Below are 13,318 nucleotides of genomic sequence, written 5' to 3' on the forward strand. Positions count from 1 at the left end.
ACAGGATGGTAACAAGACTGAGCCGTGGGTCAATCCAATCCAGCCAGCGGCTGACTGACTGACAGCGTGGCTGTTAAGTACAACAGATGAGGTTTGATTATGTTTGATTAACCTGAGAGAGACTGTCAGTCCATCGATCTCCTACCTCTATGTACAACATCCTCTTTTTTTGAAATTGTAACATATGAAGTACAAAATTTTTTTACTGTACTATTCAATCAGATAGTCTAGTCCCCGCAAACAAGCATGTTTAGTTGTTTCTGTTCCTCAGAGTTCAACCAAGCAAGAAAAACCACCATGTCTCCAGGTGCAGAATGTACGTTTAGCAGGAAACAACCAAAGCTTTCATCCCAGGATCCCGTAAGATTTTTCTCCTCAAACCCTTTTTTTTTTTGGTACCAGATTATTTTAGTACCAAGCATTTACACCAAGTGTGTCTACTTCACATAACAGCCTCTAACTCCACGTACTTGTAGCAGGCTTTTCATTATTATTTCCATTATTGTCTGTCATTGGTGTGCTGTTACAGTAGTGGATCCAGCATATGTACACGTCCTCTCTGTGAACCAAAAAACTCAGAGTTTAACACAGAAGCACTGTTTCAGACATGTTTATCTACTCCTGGCTTTGTGCGATGTCAAGGAGAGCCTTAATATAGATGACAATTGAAACCATCAGTTTGTCAGGGATAGCCAATGAGAGGACAGCTGTCTTATTAAAGGGACAGGAGCTGTAACAGCTCATTTGAGACAGTGGATAAAATAAACTGCACCAGAGGCCAGGATAGGATAAATAAGGATTATTTTTAACTGAATCATGCAAAGCCAGAGGAAAAAATAAAAAATAAAGGACACATGGAGCTGGAAATGTGCACAACAGAACCCCGTTCAATGCAGTCAATCTCAATTCTAAATCAATTTTTTTTTTTAAAAAACAGCAATTTAATCCAAAAACACATCAAAGGCTTTGTGAACAGGCGGGGAATTAAGATTATTCTAGACCAACATGAGAATTTTAGATGCTGCTTCTCGCAGTGGACCTAAACCTTTTAGAAGCCACTAGTCCGTAATTCTAATTTAAGACTAGATTTACTCCACCCGCCCCCACCCCCAAAAATACCTAATTTTACAGGAGGGGGCCAGGAAAATAAGTTAAGACTGTGGAAGAACTCAAACAATTTAAAAAGCAAAAAAAAAAAAAAAGCTCCCTCAAGTGCGCTGCCGTTACCCTCATCTGCATCCATTCACGTGTCGTTTTCAAGCAGCTATATGATCAAACGGTGACCTCTGTTGATGCTACTCCACCTTAAATCCACAAGATATGCAAGAAGTGCAATGGAGGATGGACTTAGTTGTTTTTAAACAGGCCTAGTAGCGTCAGATTTGTCGTCAGAAACTAAAAAGCAAAGAGGGAAACGGGTGTACTACGAAAATCCGAAAGCTCAGTAAAAATGAGAACTGTGTGGCAGCCGTGGGTGCAGGTCAAGAAGCAGGAAAAACTCAAAAAAAAAAAAAAAAAAGGAGGCCGAAAGGTCAAATGATGAATTTTCACAACTAAAGATGTCTTCTGTGAAGCTGAAAAAGCATCCAGTTACAGCATGCATCTCTAATGAGGCGATATGACACAGGTGGGGACAAACTGGGAATATTTACTTAGTCGGATGCAGATTTACAGCAACTGATGATGTTGAGAAAACATTTTTTTAAACGTATTTTACTGAGAGACTCGAAAGAAAAAGGCAATCTTGGAAATCTCATTTGATAAGCTGTAAGCATTAAAAGCGAGGGAGACATCGATACATTTACCTGAATCGAGGAGGCGGGTGGTGCCGATGGTGTATTGTAATCATGTAACAGCAGTATCACGTGCCAGCTGCTGCTAGCTGCAGTGTCTTCTGTTACAGAATAACTTACAACTAGAGTCAGAACAGATAATATTACAGTGCAACGGCGCTTCTCGTGCTGGTTTAACCAGGACCTAAACTCGGGCTCTCACATGAAGCCCGATCCGAGGACCCCGGTGCAGTGAAACAAGCAAGTCGTCTCAGTGCAAAGGCCCCAGAAAAACCCCGAGCTGGATTGTAGAAACTGACTAACTCTGAGTTATTTTTATCTGCTTATTTTGGATGGTTTTAGTTGTGATTTCAAGACTCAACTAATCCCGTTTTACACTTGAGAGACCACAAGTGGGGAGTTTCTTCAATACAGCTCGAGGCCAAGAGTCAACTTTAGGTCTCGAACCACAGTTTAAGAAGCAGATCCAATACAGTATAGCAACACAGAGATGATGAGAGCTGCATGGGATAGGATCGGTCTCCGTGATGGAGACCGTCAGCTTTTTCTTGATTGGAAACCAGTTCTGGTAATAACAGCGTTATGAGAATGGGAAGAGATGATTTGGACAATGAGCCGAGGGGCTGGAAAACAAATTAAACAAACAAAACAAAAACATAGAAAAGGCTGCGTGCGAAAGCTCACACTGCACGCTGCATCGAGATGCCGGCTTTTAGTGCGCAGGTGGGTTTTCCCACCTGTCGGCCTCCATAATTCAAAACCACTCGTGGGCTAGCAGGCAGCTGAAGCTTTCGCACACAGCCGGTTAAAGTTGCTGGCTTTTAACCAATCGCGTGGCGTAACCGAAGCCGATCAGTGGCAGCAGCCCCCGCAGTGTCCGCCCCCGTGGGTGTGTCCCGCCGAGGCCTCGCCGTGCTTGGTCCGCCTGCTCAGGATCTCGTAAGAACAGTCGTCGCCGCAGCAACCGGACATGCTCGGTGAGGTCTCATCGATCTCAAACCTGGAGGTGAGGGGAGACGGCGAGCTTCGTTAATGGGAGACCGAAGGAAGTCGGGTTTCAGACGAAGAAGGACCGTTTCCTGCCTGTATGTGACCTTTATAAGTGGGAACTTCCTGGAGTGTTAATGCACTAATGATGGCGATCACATTAAGACGCCATAACTGTAAGACCCGCCAGTCCCACACGAAAGAGAAAGTAAAAGATAATTCAATAAGGCAGCGCCGTGACGTCTCCATTATCCCAATAATAACCCTCAACAGTCCTCGTGTTTGCAGCGCAGTGATCATAACAAAACTGAACACTAAAAATGAAAGTCGCCAGTTCAGTGTGGGACTAAAAGGGAAATCCGGTTGCAATCTTTGCTTCTGTTCCAGTGTTACGACATTGAATAAAGGCCAGAGAAGTTCCACATTTCTCTATGATTTCATCTTTCATTTATATTAAATTAAACGAGTTAAAATTCCTGGATTATGTCCAGAAATACATTTTTGGGAACTGCCAGCTTTGCCCATTCCTTTCTGATCTAAGACAGCAACTTCATGAGAAAGAGACTAACCCACAACACCTGTGGAGCCATTAATACTGAGCTGTGAACCACGTCATATTCTAAGAGGCTTGGAAAGAAAAGCGTCTGGACTTCTTTAGGTTTCTTGAAGACGTTTCACCTCTCCTCCAAGAAGCTTCTTCAGAGCAATTGGTGGACAGTCCCAGATTATAAACCCTATGGGAGGGTCAGGGTGTGGGTCACAATCAGCCAAGATTTCGGGTGAACCCATTGTGAAACCTAGCCCCACCCTATCATGTGATGGCTTCACCCGAAACCTGTTTTCACACCTTGGCTCGTGTGAGTAGGTAGAGGATCAATAGGGGGTCCATGACCCTCTTGGGGTCATTACAGACTACGATGACCTGGATGACTGAGAAGCTTCACAGACAACTAACCTTATATCATATTCCATAATAATATAATATAGTGTCCATATATTATATTATAACCTTATATTATACTCCAGACTACACGTTCAAAGGCTGAACATTTGTCTCATTACAGTTAAACCCTCCAGATTTCCTAAGCGTTAAAGAGCCGGCATACTCACTGTAAAGCTTCTCTGAAGAACTGGTAGGCCCCTTTGTTCTGTTTAAAAACTGTCAACATCACCTTCTTCATCTGTGTACTGGACAGAGGACAAAAAAAGAAACACTTGTCTTTAGTGTAAAGTGACCTGAAGGCGTGATCATAGACTGTATATAAAAGATGGATGTAGCCCATGTTTTAGCATTTGTTTGTTATGATAAATGTGCTGTGAATGCAATGTTACATCCTCCAGTTGTGTTTGTATTCAGTGCAGGTCACCTGTAACCAACTTCACAGTCACCACAATCTTCCCTCCCATAGTCACACAACCGAAGTTCTTTACCTGTTAGCGATGAGCTGGAGTATCTGGATGAGAAACTTGCCAAGCCCTTTCCTCCGCACTCTGCTCTCTAACTGCACCTCATAGCTGCAGAGCAAAGAAAGAGGCGCAAATTTAAAAAAGATAAAACTTAGAATAACAGAAATGAGGTTTGAAATCTTTTCTGAAATCCACAAACACACGGCTGGGTACCTCACCAATATAAAACCTCCTCCCCGCACTCTATGTCGAACCGGAAGTGGGAGAAGGCCACGGGGGAGGAGTCGGCGTCGCGAGCCAGCAGGTACCAAGCCCTCTCGTCATTCATCTCCTCCCTCTTTTCCCTCTCCTTCCATCCCCACTCACTCTGCTCGTACCTGCAACAGAAAGACAGCAGACGAACTCGAGCATGGCACAATAATTGGAATTCTTTGCTCTCAGATTTTTCTAAACTGGACAAATACCGTTTAAAACTGAATATGAGACAATATTAAATACAGTAACTCAATCTCTACCTTCTTTTTATACTCTGCGTTTAATTCATGGCCTCAGATCCACATCTTGCCATCTGCCCTTATCTCATGTCACAAAAAGAATTTCTGGCCTATCTGCACTCTGCTCTGAAAAAGATAGGTCACTCTGTTCCTGAACTACTTCGAACTCTGAGAGGAGGCGAGAACAGACTTCTTACAGCGTCTGCATGTTGGCTCTTGTGAGTTCGAAAGCCCACTCCACAGACAGCGGGTTAAGCGCGGTCACTCTCTTGCACTCTATCTGCAGGTTCAGCCTGGAATGGGAGGACAAGTCAACGTGTGAGTTTATGAGTCTGTGTCTCTGGGAAAGCGGCTGTTCCCTCCATGCGGAAAACACAAAACAAGAATGAATTTCATGGAACGGGATACTGAATAAATCCTCTGCGGGTGTACAAAGCAGTGCGTACCCATTTCTGTCGTATTTTTTGAAGGCTGGGAAGGCGGCCAGGGGGTCCTCGAGCTGTGAGAAGAGAGGGCAGAATGAGAAAACGCTAAACTATCAGCACTCTTCTCCATTCAGTCATGTCCTTTAAGCAGCCTTTACGCTCAATGACCTGAAAAGCCAAATAAGGGCAGGACAGGCTACACGTCCATTAGTCAGTCACGATGACACAAAAGGTCAGCTTCACCTTGTTACTATGAAGATCAAGACTACTCTCATCCTTGGACAGATTATGGCACACTGGGCCGAAACCACAGACACTCAGGCTCAGAGAATTTAAGTATGAAGGCCAAAGACGGACCCTCAAAATCAGGTTCAATTGCTCATTTATTCATTTGAAACTATGGTCCACTTTAGGAGATTTTCTTGCATTCCTTTGCTGTTATCACATCCACCACAGTGGGGGCAACTCATTTTGAAACAAAGTGACACAAAAGTAATCGACCCAGCCAAACCCATCATGATCCCAATGAGGAGGCTGCTGCAGCTCAGATCATGTTGTGCGAGCTGTTTTCCTCCAGTTTGCCAACGCTCTAGCCAACCTCCAAGCTGCAGGAGCCGTGCATTCGAATAGACAGGTGGGGGATTTAATGATGCAGATTAATTATGCATAAAGGCACACATGGTGCGGTATTTGCCTTTTCCTGTCATGCCCATATCAATTAAGGCTGTAATCGGGGTGAGGAGGGCATCCCCGAGCTTCTTTTTTTTCGTGCCTTAAGCTTACAATGGAACAGCGTGCGAGAGAGACAAAAATCAAACCGCGCATTTTTAACTTCAGTGCAAAGCCACAGCAGAAGATTTCTCCTTTTCACTCATATCCACAACTGAGGTACCTTATTGGCTGCGTCTACTTTGGCGCATACGGCGTCCATAGCTGCCCTCTCCTCCAGACGTCTCGCTTTCTTCTCCTTTGCTCTGTTGGACTTCCTCTGAAGACACAAAATGAACGGAGAGGAAAAAAAAGCAGGGGACATTTGGTGAATTACAGATGGATCAGAATGAGATTTTTCACCCTGACACAGACACACAAAAAATGCAAAATCCAGAGATCACTACAGACAAAGAGGTGCTATAACCCTTTGCCTTTTTTTTACCACTTAATTTATTCCCTTCTCTGCTTCGCGTGATCAGTGCCAGCCATTTTTCACCACTTCTTTACTGGTGAATCGATCTTCTCTTGTCAAAGAGTGTAACCTGTGCTGACGAAATGACAAGGTAATGCAGCATTCTGGCACAGCAGCTACAGCCTGTCAGGTCACAAGAAATCACGATGAAACCTGGTGGCAGCAGAGCCCACAAACACAGAAGCAGGTAGTAGCCAGAGGATACCACTGTACTTTTTCACCAACACACACACACACACACACACACACACACACACACACACACACACACACACACACACACACACAAAATCGATCAAACGTAGAGTGCAGTCTTTCCCACTCATCTGAGTATTAGCAGATCTTTGAATTTCTGTTTAATAATGACGTGTGCTGCTGTACACGTTTTAATTACAACCCCAAAGCCACGTGGCAAATCAATCAGAGAACAGATCGACCCTCAGACACTACGCATGAGCACATCCGGGAAGATCGAAGCTCCAAAAATACATCAAGGCCTGGAAAACAATGAAAAAGCAGAGCTTATTACTCTTAATAACGTGATTATTGTCTCTCTGAAATGCTTTCATTCTAAAGCCATTACAGCGGTATAGTATTTCTATAGCCTGTGCTGCTCCCTGTGGGAAATTTCTCTGATACCGTTACTCTCATTAAGCCTGCTCCTGGTTTGATGTCCAAAGCATCTGCATTGATGGTGCAGCCATAACTCACACAAATGACCCTGATAGCGTTTATGCTGTGCAACAGAGAGATTAGACACTTTAACAGTTCCTATACCCATCCTCTGGACCTGATGTAGTGATTTTTTTGTGGCTCCATGCCATTTAGATACTTATTTGTCTGGTTGAGTCAAACAATCACAAGTAGTATTAGTGTATTGCCCTGGTTGGAAGACTCCATGAGTTATTAGAGTTGGTCGTGGTGCGTTTAGGGTGCAGAATTGGTGCTTCACTGGAGAAACAACTAGGCATTAACTGAATTCCTTCATTCCAGGGCTGAGCAATTATGAAAAGGAATGCCAACTTTAGCTCCAAGCATTAACTCTGTACCAAGCACAGGGAGGCTGCACACTGAGCTGGGGAAGGGGGGACACGTGGATTGGTTTATCTGGAGCCAAAGAGAAGGACAAAGTCAAGTCTAGCTAAAGTTAATAAACTCAGCTTTACAGCTTCAGAGTGTGTGCAGGCCTGGCTGGTGTAGACAGGTAGCTCATATTATCAACTTCCAACATGTGTGAATTAACCAAGGCCAGGTGGGAAAGAGACCCCACATCCTGGCCTGTTTGGAAAATGTACACACACACGCACACGCACGCACACGCACACACAAGTGACTAGCATTAATGGTTAGCAACGTACTCGCCATTTGCTGTAATGGCATTCCCCGACAGCTAACAAGGCTAGCGGGCTAACAATGTCACAACACACATGACATGTTAAGTGTGCGCAACGCCAAGGACGATGCAGTAACCCAGCTGAAAACGTCATAAAAAGCCATGTGTGTGCTCGAGCTAACGCTACAATGCTATGTTACTGGGTTTATGTTTAGACGGCTAACAGCCAAACCAGCACCTTCAGCCACATCCATCCACCATGGTCTTTCTCGCTTTCCCTCTCTCCTGCCTTCCTTCTTTCTTTCTTTCATATCTCCTCTGCTTAATCAGCCACTGACGAGCTAAAAACCTTTCTTTGTGCCACCTCGCTTCATATATATATTTTTGGGGAAAAACACATGCAACTCACCCCCATTTTGCTGCCGTATCTGCTCGATCCCCCTGGAGAAACACACCTCTATTGTCCCGGTGCTTTGCTGAGTTATTAGTATCGTGACTACAGGCAGAAATAAGGGGGCCAGATGAATATGACAATGATGGATAGTGTGCTAACAAAGCTAGCTGGCTGGCTACAGCAGACGACCGAAGGCTTTGAAAGAAGCAGCAACCGGCTGCGAATTTGATTCCAACGTGAGTGAAAACCGAGCCGTTTAATTTCCCTCTGAAGTCGGATTGGCGCCAAGACTGCGAGGCTGAATTATCCGGGCTGCTTCGTTGCCCTTTTCTTTTCTCCTCTCCGCCGCGTCCAGCTATGCTGCGTTCACGTGTTCCACCTCACCTCGGACTTCTGACACCCTTAGCCCCCAAATAGATTTAAATAGTCTTAAGAAGACTATTTTGGGTTAGGGTTACCCTAACCCTAAACCCTACTTTTCCTCTCCCTACACTATTTACTATAGTGGTTTAAAACAAAACTAAAACCTAAAAATGTTAACTTAAATAAAAATATAAAATGGAAAACGAATTTAAACTACATTGTTTGTTTACAAAGCTTCAATAATCATTCAATTCAATAATAAGTTGTTGTTTTTTTTAACTCTTAGCTGTAATATTTATTGATATGGTCATCAGGAGCCTCTGCTGCATGTTTATCTAGACTTGGATGTATACATGACTTTAAGTGTTGTGTTTGTGTAATATTTAATCTGAACTTCCTAAACCTCGACCGTCTATAATCTTTTTTTTTTTAAGCCAAACACTTAACATGTTCAAACAATATAAAGGTGAACTGAAATGAGCAAACCCACCCTGGAAAGTAAGTGAATTTACACTGAATTGAAAACGAAAATTCAAAATTAAACGAAAATTAAGACTTTTTTTAAGGCAAACAATAAATATAGAACCTAAACATCATGTGCAGTATCCTCACATACATCTACTACATGAAAAGTGGCACTGGAGAAAAGCGTAAACTATAGCAAATCAGCTGCTGTGAAAGTGTCTTGAGCCTGCATTCCATCTGAAGACCACTAGATGGCGACAGCTGTGTTGCAAAAATACTTGAGGTCCTATTGAAGTCTAAAGGAAAACAGTTTCCTGTCTTGACCTCTGTAAGCACGTTGATGCTTGATTTATGATCTCAGTTACTCATTTGGAGTTATACTGAATAAAAAATGAAGCCTATTTTGGCTTTTAGTCAATCTATCTTTCAAAATAGATCTGTATAAAGCTACACAATCATTTGCTAACTTGTCAATCACAAGTCACAGCCAGTGAGTGTATGGTTTCACAAACCGGCATGTACTTGTCACATGTGGATTTTGGCAATCAACATGGCCACAGTGGAAACAATCCAGTGTTTGTTCAGTGATTCCAGTTAATGGAGATGAGTAACTGTAGCTGCCATTGTGGGATGAAATGAAATAATAACAATAATAAAACAAATAAAAGTAGTCATTATGCAAATCCCCTTAGAGGATGCCATCGCCCACGTCCTACACACCACTCTCAGCCATGTGGACAAGAAACAGGGTAACTATGTGCGAATGCTGTTTGTTGATTACAGTTCAGCGTTTAACACAATAGTGCCCTGCAGACTGTTCACAAAGCTGAGGGATCTGGGACTTAACAGCCGTCTGTGTGCATGGGTGTTGGACTTCCTCACTGGCAGAACTCAGGTGGTGAGGGTGGGCAGGTGCTTCTCCAACAGCATCACCATCAACACAGGAGCACCTCAGGGATGTGTCCTCTCGCCACTGCTCTACTCCCTCTACACTTCAGACTGTGTGGCCACCCATGGCTCCAACACCATTGTGAAGTTTGCTGACGACACAGTGGTGTTGGGTGCCATCTCCAACAACGATGAGGCGGCCTACATGGATGAAGTGAAGAATCTGGCATCGTGGTGCCAGGACAACCACCTCCAGCTGAACGTCAGCAAGACCAAGGAGCTGGTGGTGGACTTCAGAAGGGGTCAGCACAGAGACTACAAGCCCATTATCATCAATGGAGCTCCAGTGGAGAGGGTGCAGTCCTTCAAGTATCTTGGTGTCCACATCTCCTCAGACCTGACATGGGCTGCCCACATTCAGGTCCAGACCAAAAAGGCTAGGCAGCGCCTGTATCACCTACGACAACTGAGGAAGTTCAGGGTCTCTCCAAAGATCCTCAGGATTTTCTATACAGGCGCTGTGGAGAGCATCCTCACACAGAACATGACATCGTGGTTCGGGAACAGCTGTGTGAAGGACCAAAAAGCTCTCCAGAGAGTGATCCGTACAGCAGAACGCTGCTGCAGGATTGCTCTCCCCCCGCTTCAGGACACCTACACCAGGAGATGCCGAACTAGAGCAGCGCAGATACTGAAGGACCCGTCCCATCCTGGCAACAAACTGTTCCAACTTCTGCATTCTGGTAGAAGGTTCCGCATCTTCCGGGCAAGGACAGAGAGACTCAAGAGGAGCTTCTATCCCCAAGCCATCCGTGCCCTAAACACACACACCCGCCCTCTCACATCATCTATAATTGACTGAGACAGGACTCTTCCAGACACTAAACCAAGGCACAATGTACATTTCAATTCCTTTAATTTTAAATATGTTTATATTGTCTATCCTGTAAAATAGTCAGATGTCTATTCATATTAATGTACAGAATTCACCTGCTTGCTCCTACTACTGCACATTCACCCAGTGTATATACTGTATGTATATATATATATATATATATATGATGTTCTTCCTTTAAAGTATATTCTGTGTGTATTGACTGCAGCTTTCTATGTGTACTTGAAAAATGTCTGGCAGCGGTGGGATTCGAACCCACGCCCCCGAAGAGACTGGAGCCTTAATCCAGCGCCTTAGACCGCTCGGCCACGCTACCACGTGCGAACCTGTTTTCCTGAAAGAGCTGTTGGTCACTTTTCTGACAGTACCTGAACGCACCGCTGCGTTAGCGCGAACATGGTTTCCTTGTTTGTGACGACAGAGCGCCAGACAGCACAGGTCAGGAAGCACGCGGCACTTTCAGTACCAGGAGGATGACCTCTGACCTTTACTACTTCTATGACAGAATAATGCTCAAAACGTGAAAGGCTCATAAATAACAGGCTGGGAGTAACATGTGCGGCAGCTACAGTAATCTGGTAACTCATTAAATACATTTTTTTTCCAGTTCTGGTTATCTGAGTCAAAATCAGACGTTACCGCTGCATATATGACAGAAAACGCATGTAAGCATTGTATTTTCAAATAAGACCCTTCTTTTTTACCCTTCTTTTTTATAAAGCACCGACTGTGTTCTGAACAAGTTTTCTCAACGTGAAAACAAAGCATCCGCATTTCACGCGTGAGCTTGTTCATTTTCCTGTGCTTTGTCTGTGCAGCAACGGAGGTTTAGTGAAATTATGGCACATTTGCCTTCTGAAGTCACTCTTCCAGTTTAGGGAGTTACAGCATCTAATGCTAATGTTACCACTTGGACCACTTTGGACTTCACTTTCCACATCTGCTCCAGCTGTTCCTTCAGCCCCTGGTACGCCTCTATTTTCTTGTGCCGCTTCTTCCTGATGTTGCTGTCCGCTGGGATTGCCACATTTATCACCACTGCGGTCTGCTTCTCCTTCTCAAACACCAATATGTCTGGTTGTCAGTCTGGTTTAAGTCCCACAGGACCTTACCTCCATCAGCTTTGTCTCCCACCAGGAGTTGGAGGCTTCTAATTTGGGGCAAGTTTTTCAAAATATTTCTTTCTCACAATATATACTCACTACTTCACTAGCACTTACATCACAATACTTTACATCATCATTATTACTAATAGTAATAGTGGTTAAATAATTTAATAATTTACATGGAAAAGAATAAAAGAAAATGATTTCTAAGTATATTTACATAATTATTGGTTGGAATTTCCAGTAGAAAATTTCAGTGTCTTTTCTGCTATTTTGCTAAGATTTTATAAGAATACAAACCAAATACTCCACTTTTCTCAGTTGTGCATCTATAGCTCATAGTTAATCATGCGAGTGAAAGATAACTGCCACAGCGTGAAACCCCATGCTGCTCTGGGCAAATCTGGCATGTCTGGAGAAGGAGTTTGCCACAGTGACCAATAGGTGGAGGTGTAGGTTTGGGAAATTAGCCAGTTCATACTACAGCTCTTATTTCATTCTACTGAAGCTAGAAATGAAAGTTTTTGTCAATTACTCTCAAATTTTTTACAGCGTTTGTAAAACAAGATGCATTTCCCCAAACAGCTCATACAATCAGTCGCAAAACATTGCAACTAATGTGAAAAAGGTTGTAATTTAAAAACCTTTAACTGTTTATCAAAACAAACTATCTGCACTGGTCAGCGGGTTTTTTTCAGAGATGAAATGTGACATTTCTTATTGACTTTGCTGAATCCAAATATAACAATTTAAATGCATGATTGGCGGTTTCCCACGATGTTGAACTTTTTACATTTCACACTTATATACGTTCTAACATTTTAAAATAAATTAAAAAAAAACAGTTCCACGTAGAGACAAAATTACACCACAATACAAAGCAGCGTTGTTCAAGTTCGGTTCACACAAAGGGTCTGTTAACGGTAAATTTATCTGGGCTCCAGCCTGCCAGGCCAGACCAGCATGTTGTGTTTAGGTGGGATAATGTTATGACATGTAACATGACATGTTGGTTTCTTCTTCTTGGCTGCATGTCTCTCTGTAGATCTCCACAACCAAACTTAGTTCATCACTTAACAATGTGGGGCACCAACAGTGAAAATGCAAATGTTTAATTTGCATGTCATTGGTGCGCACTCTGGGAGTCACGTCACTTAATATATTTTTTAAAAAATCACGCAACTTTACTCTGCAGCATTACACATTTTCTGCTACTGGGAAGGACAAATTTAAGGTCACAGTACGGGTCAAAGGTCAAACAGAGAGAATATATTTAAATTTGATATTTGCTTGTGATGCTTGATACCTCCACCTGGGCCACTACTGTCAAAATTCAGGGCTTTACTTTATTTATTTATTTATTTATTTCAGAATCACTGACTTTTTTTTACCCACATGTCGCCAGGTGTTGAATTCTGCTGTGCAGAAGTAACACAAACCTTTTAAGGATTTTGCATGTTGTTTTAGGAAAAACTTTGATTTGCATAAATCTGTAAAGATTTAAATTAGTTTCCAGCTCATGTAAATATCGCAGGATGGTTAAACTTGTGGTAACATTTTGTCTCAACAGCCAGGGGTCTGACCT

General features: G+C 43.1%; 1 protein-coding gene and 1 non-coding gene across 2 annotated transcripts; both read right to left on the reverse strand.

Moving 5' to 3' along the window:
• Nucleotides 1-434: 434 nt before the first annotated feature.
• On the reverse strand, nucleotides 435-8,397 carry naa40 (N-alpha-acetyltransferase 40, NatD catalytic subunit). Its single transcript, XM_085451538.1, has 8 exons — nucleotides 8,032-8,397; nucleotides 5,999-6,094; nucleotides 5,128-5,180; nucleotides 4,879-4,974; nucleotides 4,406-4,564; nucleotides 4,212-4,295; nucleotides 3,891-3,968; nucleotides 435-2,793 (listed from the first exon to the last, which is right to left on the reverse strand). The coding sequence occupies exons 1-8, from the start codon at nucleotides 8,035-8,037 to the stop codon at nucleotides 2,646-2,648; spliced, it is 720 nt and encodes a 239-aa protein (XP_085307664.1). The 5' UTR covers nucleotides 8,038-8,397; the 3' UTR covers nucleotides 435-2,645.
• Nucleotides 8,398-10,861: 2,464 nt separating this feature from the next.
• On the reverse strand, nucleotides 10,862-10,943 carry trnal-aag (transfer RNA leucine (anticodon AAG)). Its single transcript has one exon. It is a non-coding gene; the product is annotated as a tRNA-Leu (tRNA).
• Nucleotides 10,944-13,318: the final 2,375 nt, after the last annotated feature.

Source organism: Copadichromis virginalis, linkage group LG3 (genome assembly GCF_057382275.1).
Source record: "Copadichromis virginalis isolate Kocher_CV1m ecotype Utaka linkage group LG3, C_Virginalis_male_GT1.1, whole genome shotgun sequence".
Taxonomy (NCBI): domain Eukaryota; kingdom Metazoa; phylum Chordata; class Actinopteri; order Cichliformes; family Cichlidae; genus Copadichromis; species Copadichromis virginalis.

Coding starts and splice junctions, on each gene's coding strand:
- naa40 (XM_085451538.1), bottom strand. Junction 4,975..5,127: donor AAAAAATACGACAGAAATGG/GTACGCACTGCT, acceptor CTCCCATTCCAG/GCTGAACCTGCAGATAGAGT. Junction 4,565..4,878: donor AGAGCCAACATGCAGACGCT/GTAAGAAGTCTG, acceptor TTTCTGTTGCAG/GTACGAGCAGAGTGAGTGGG.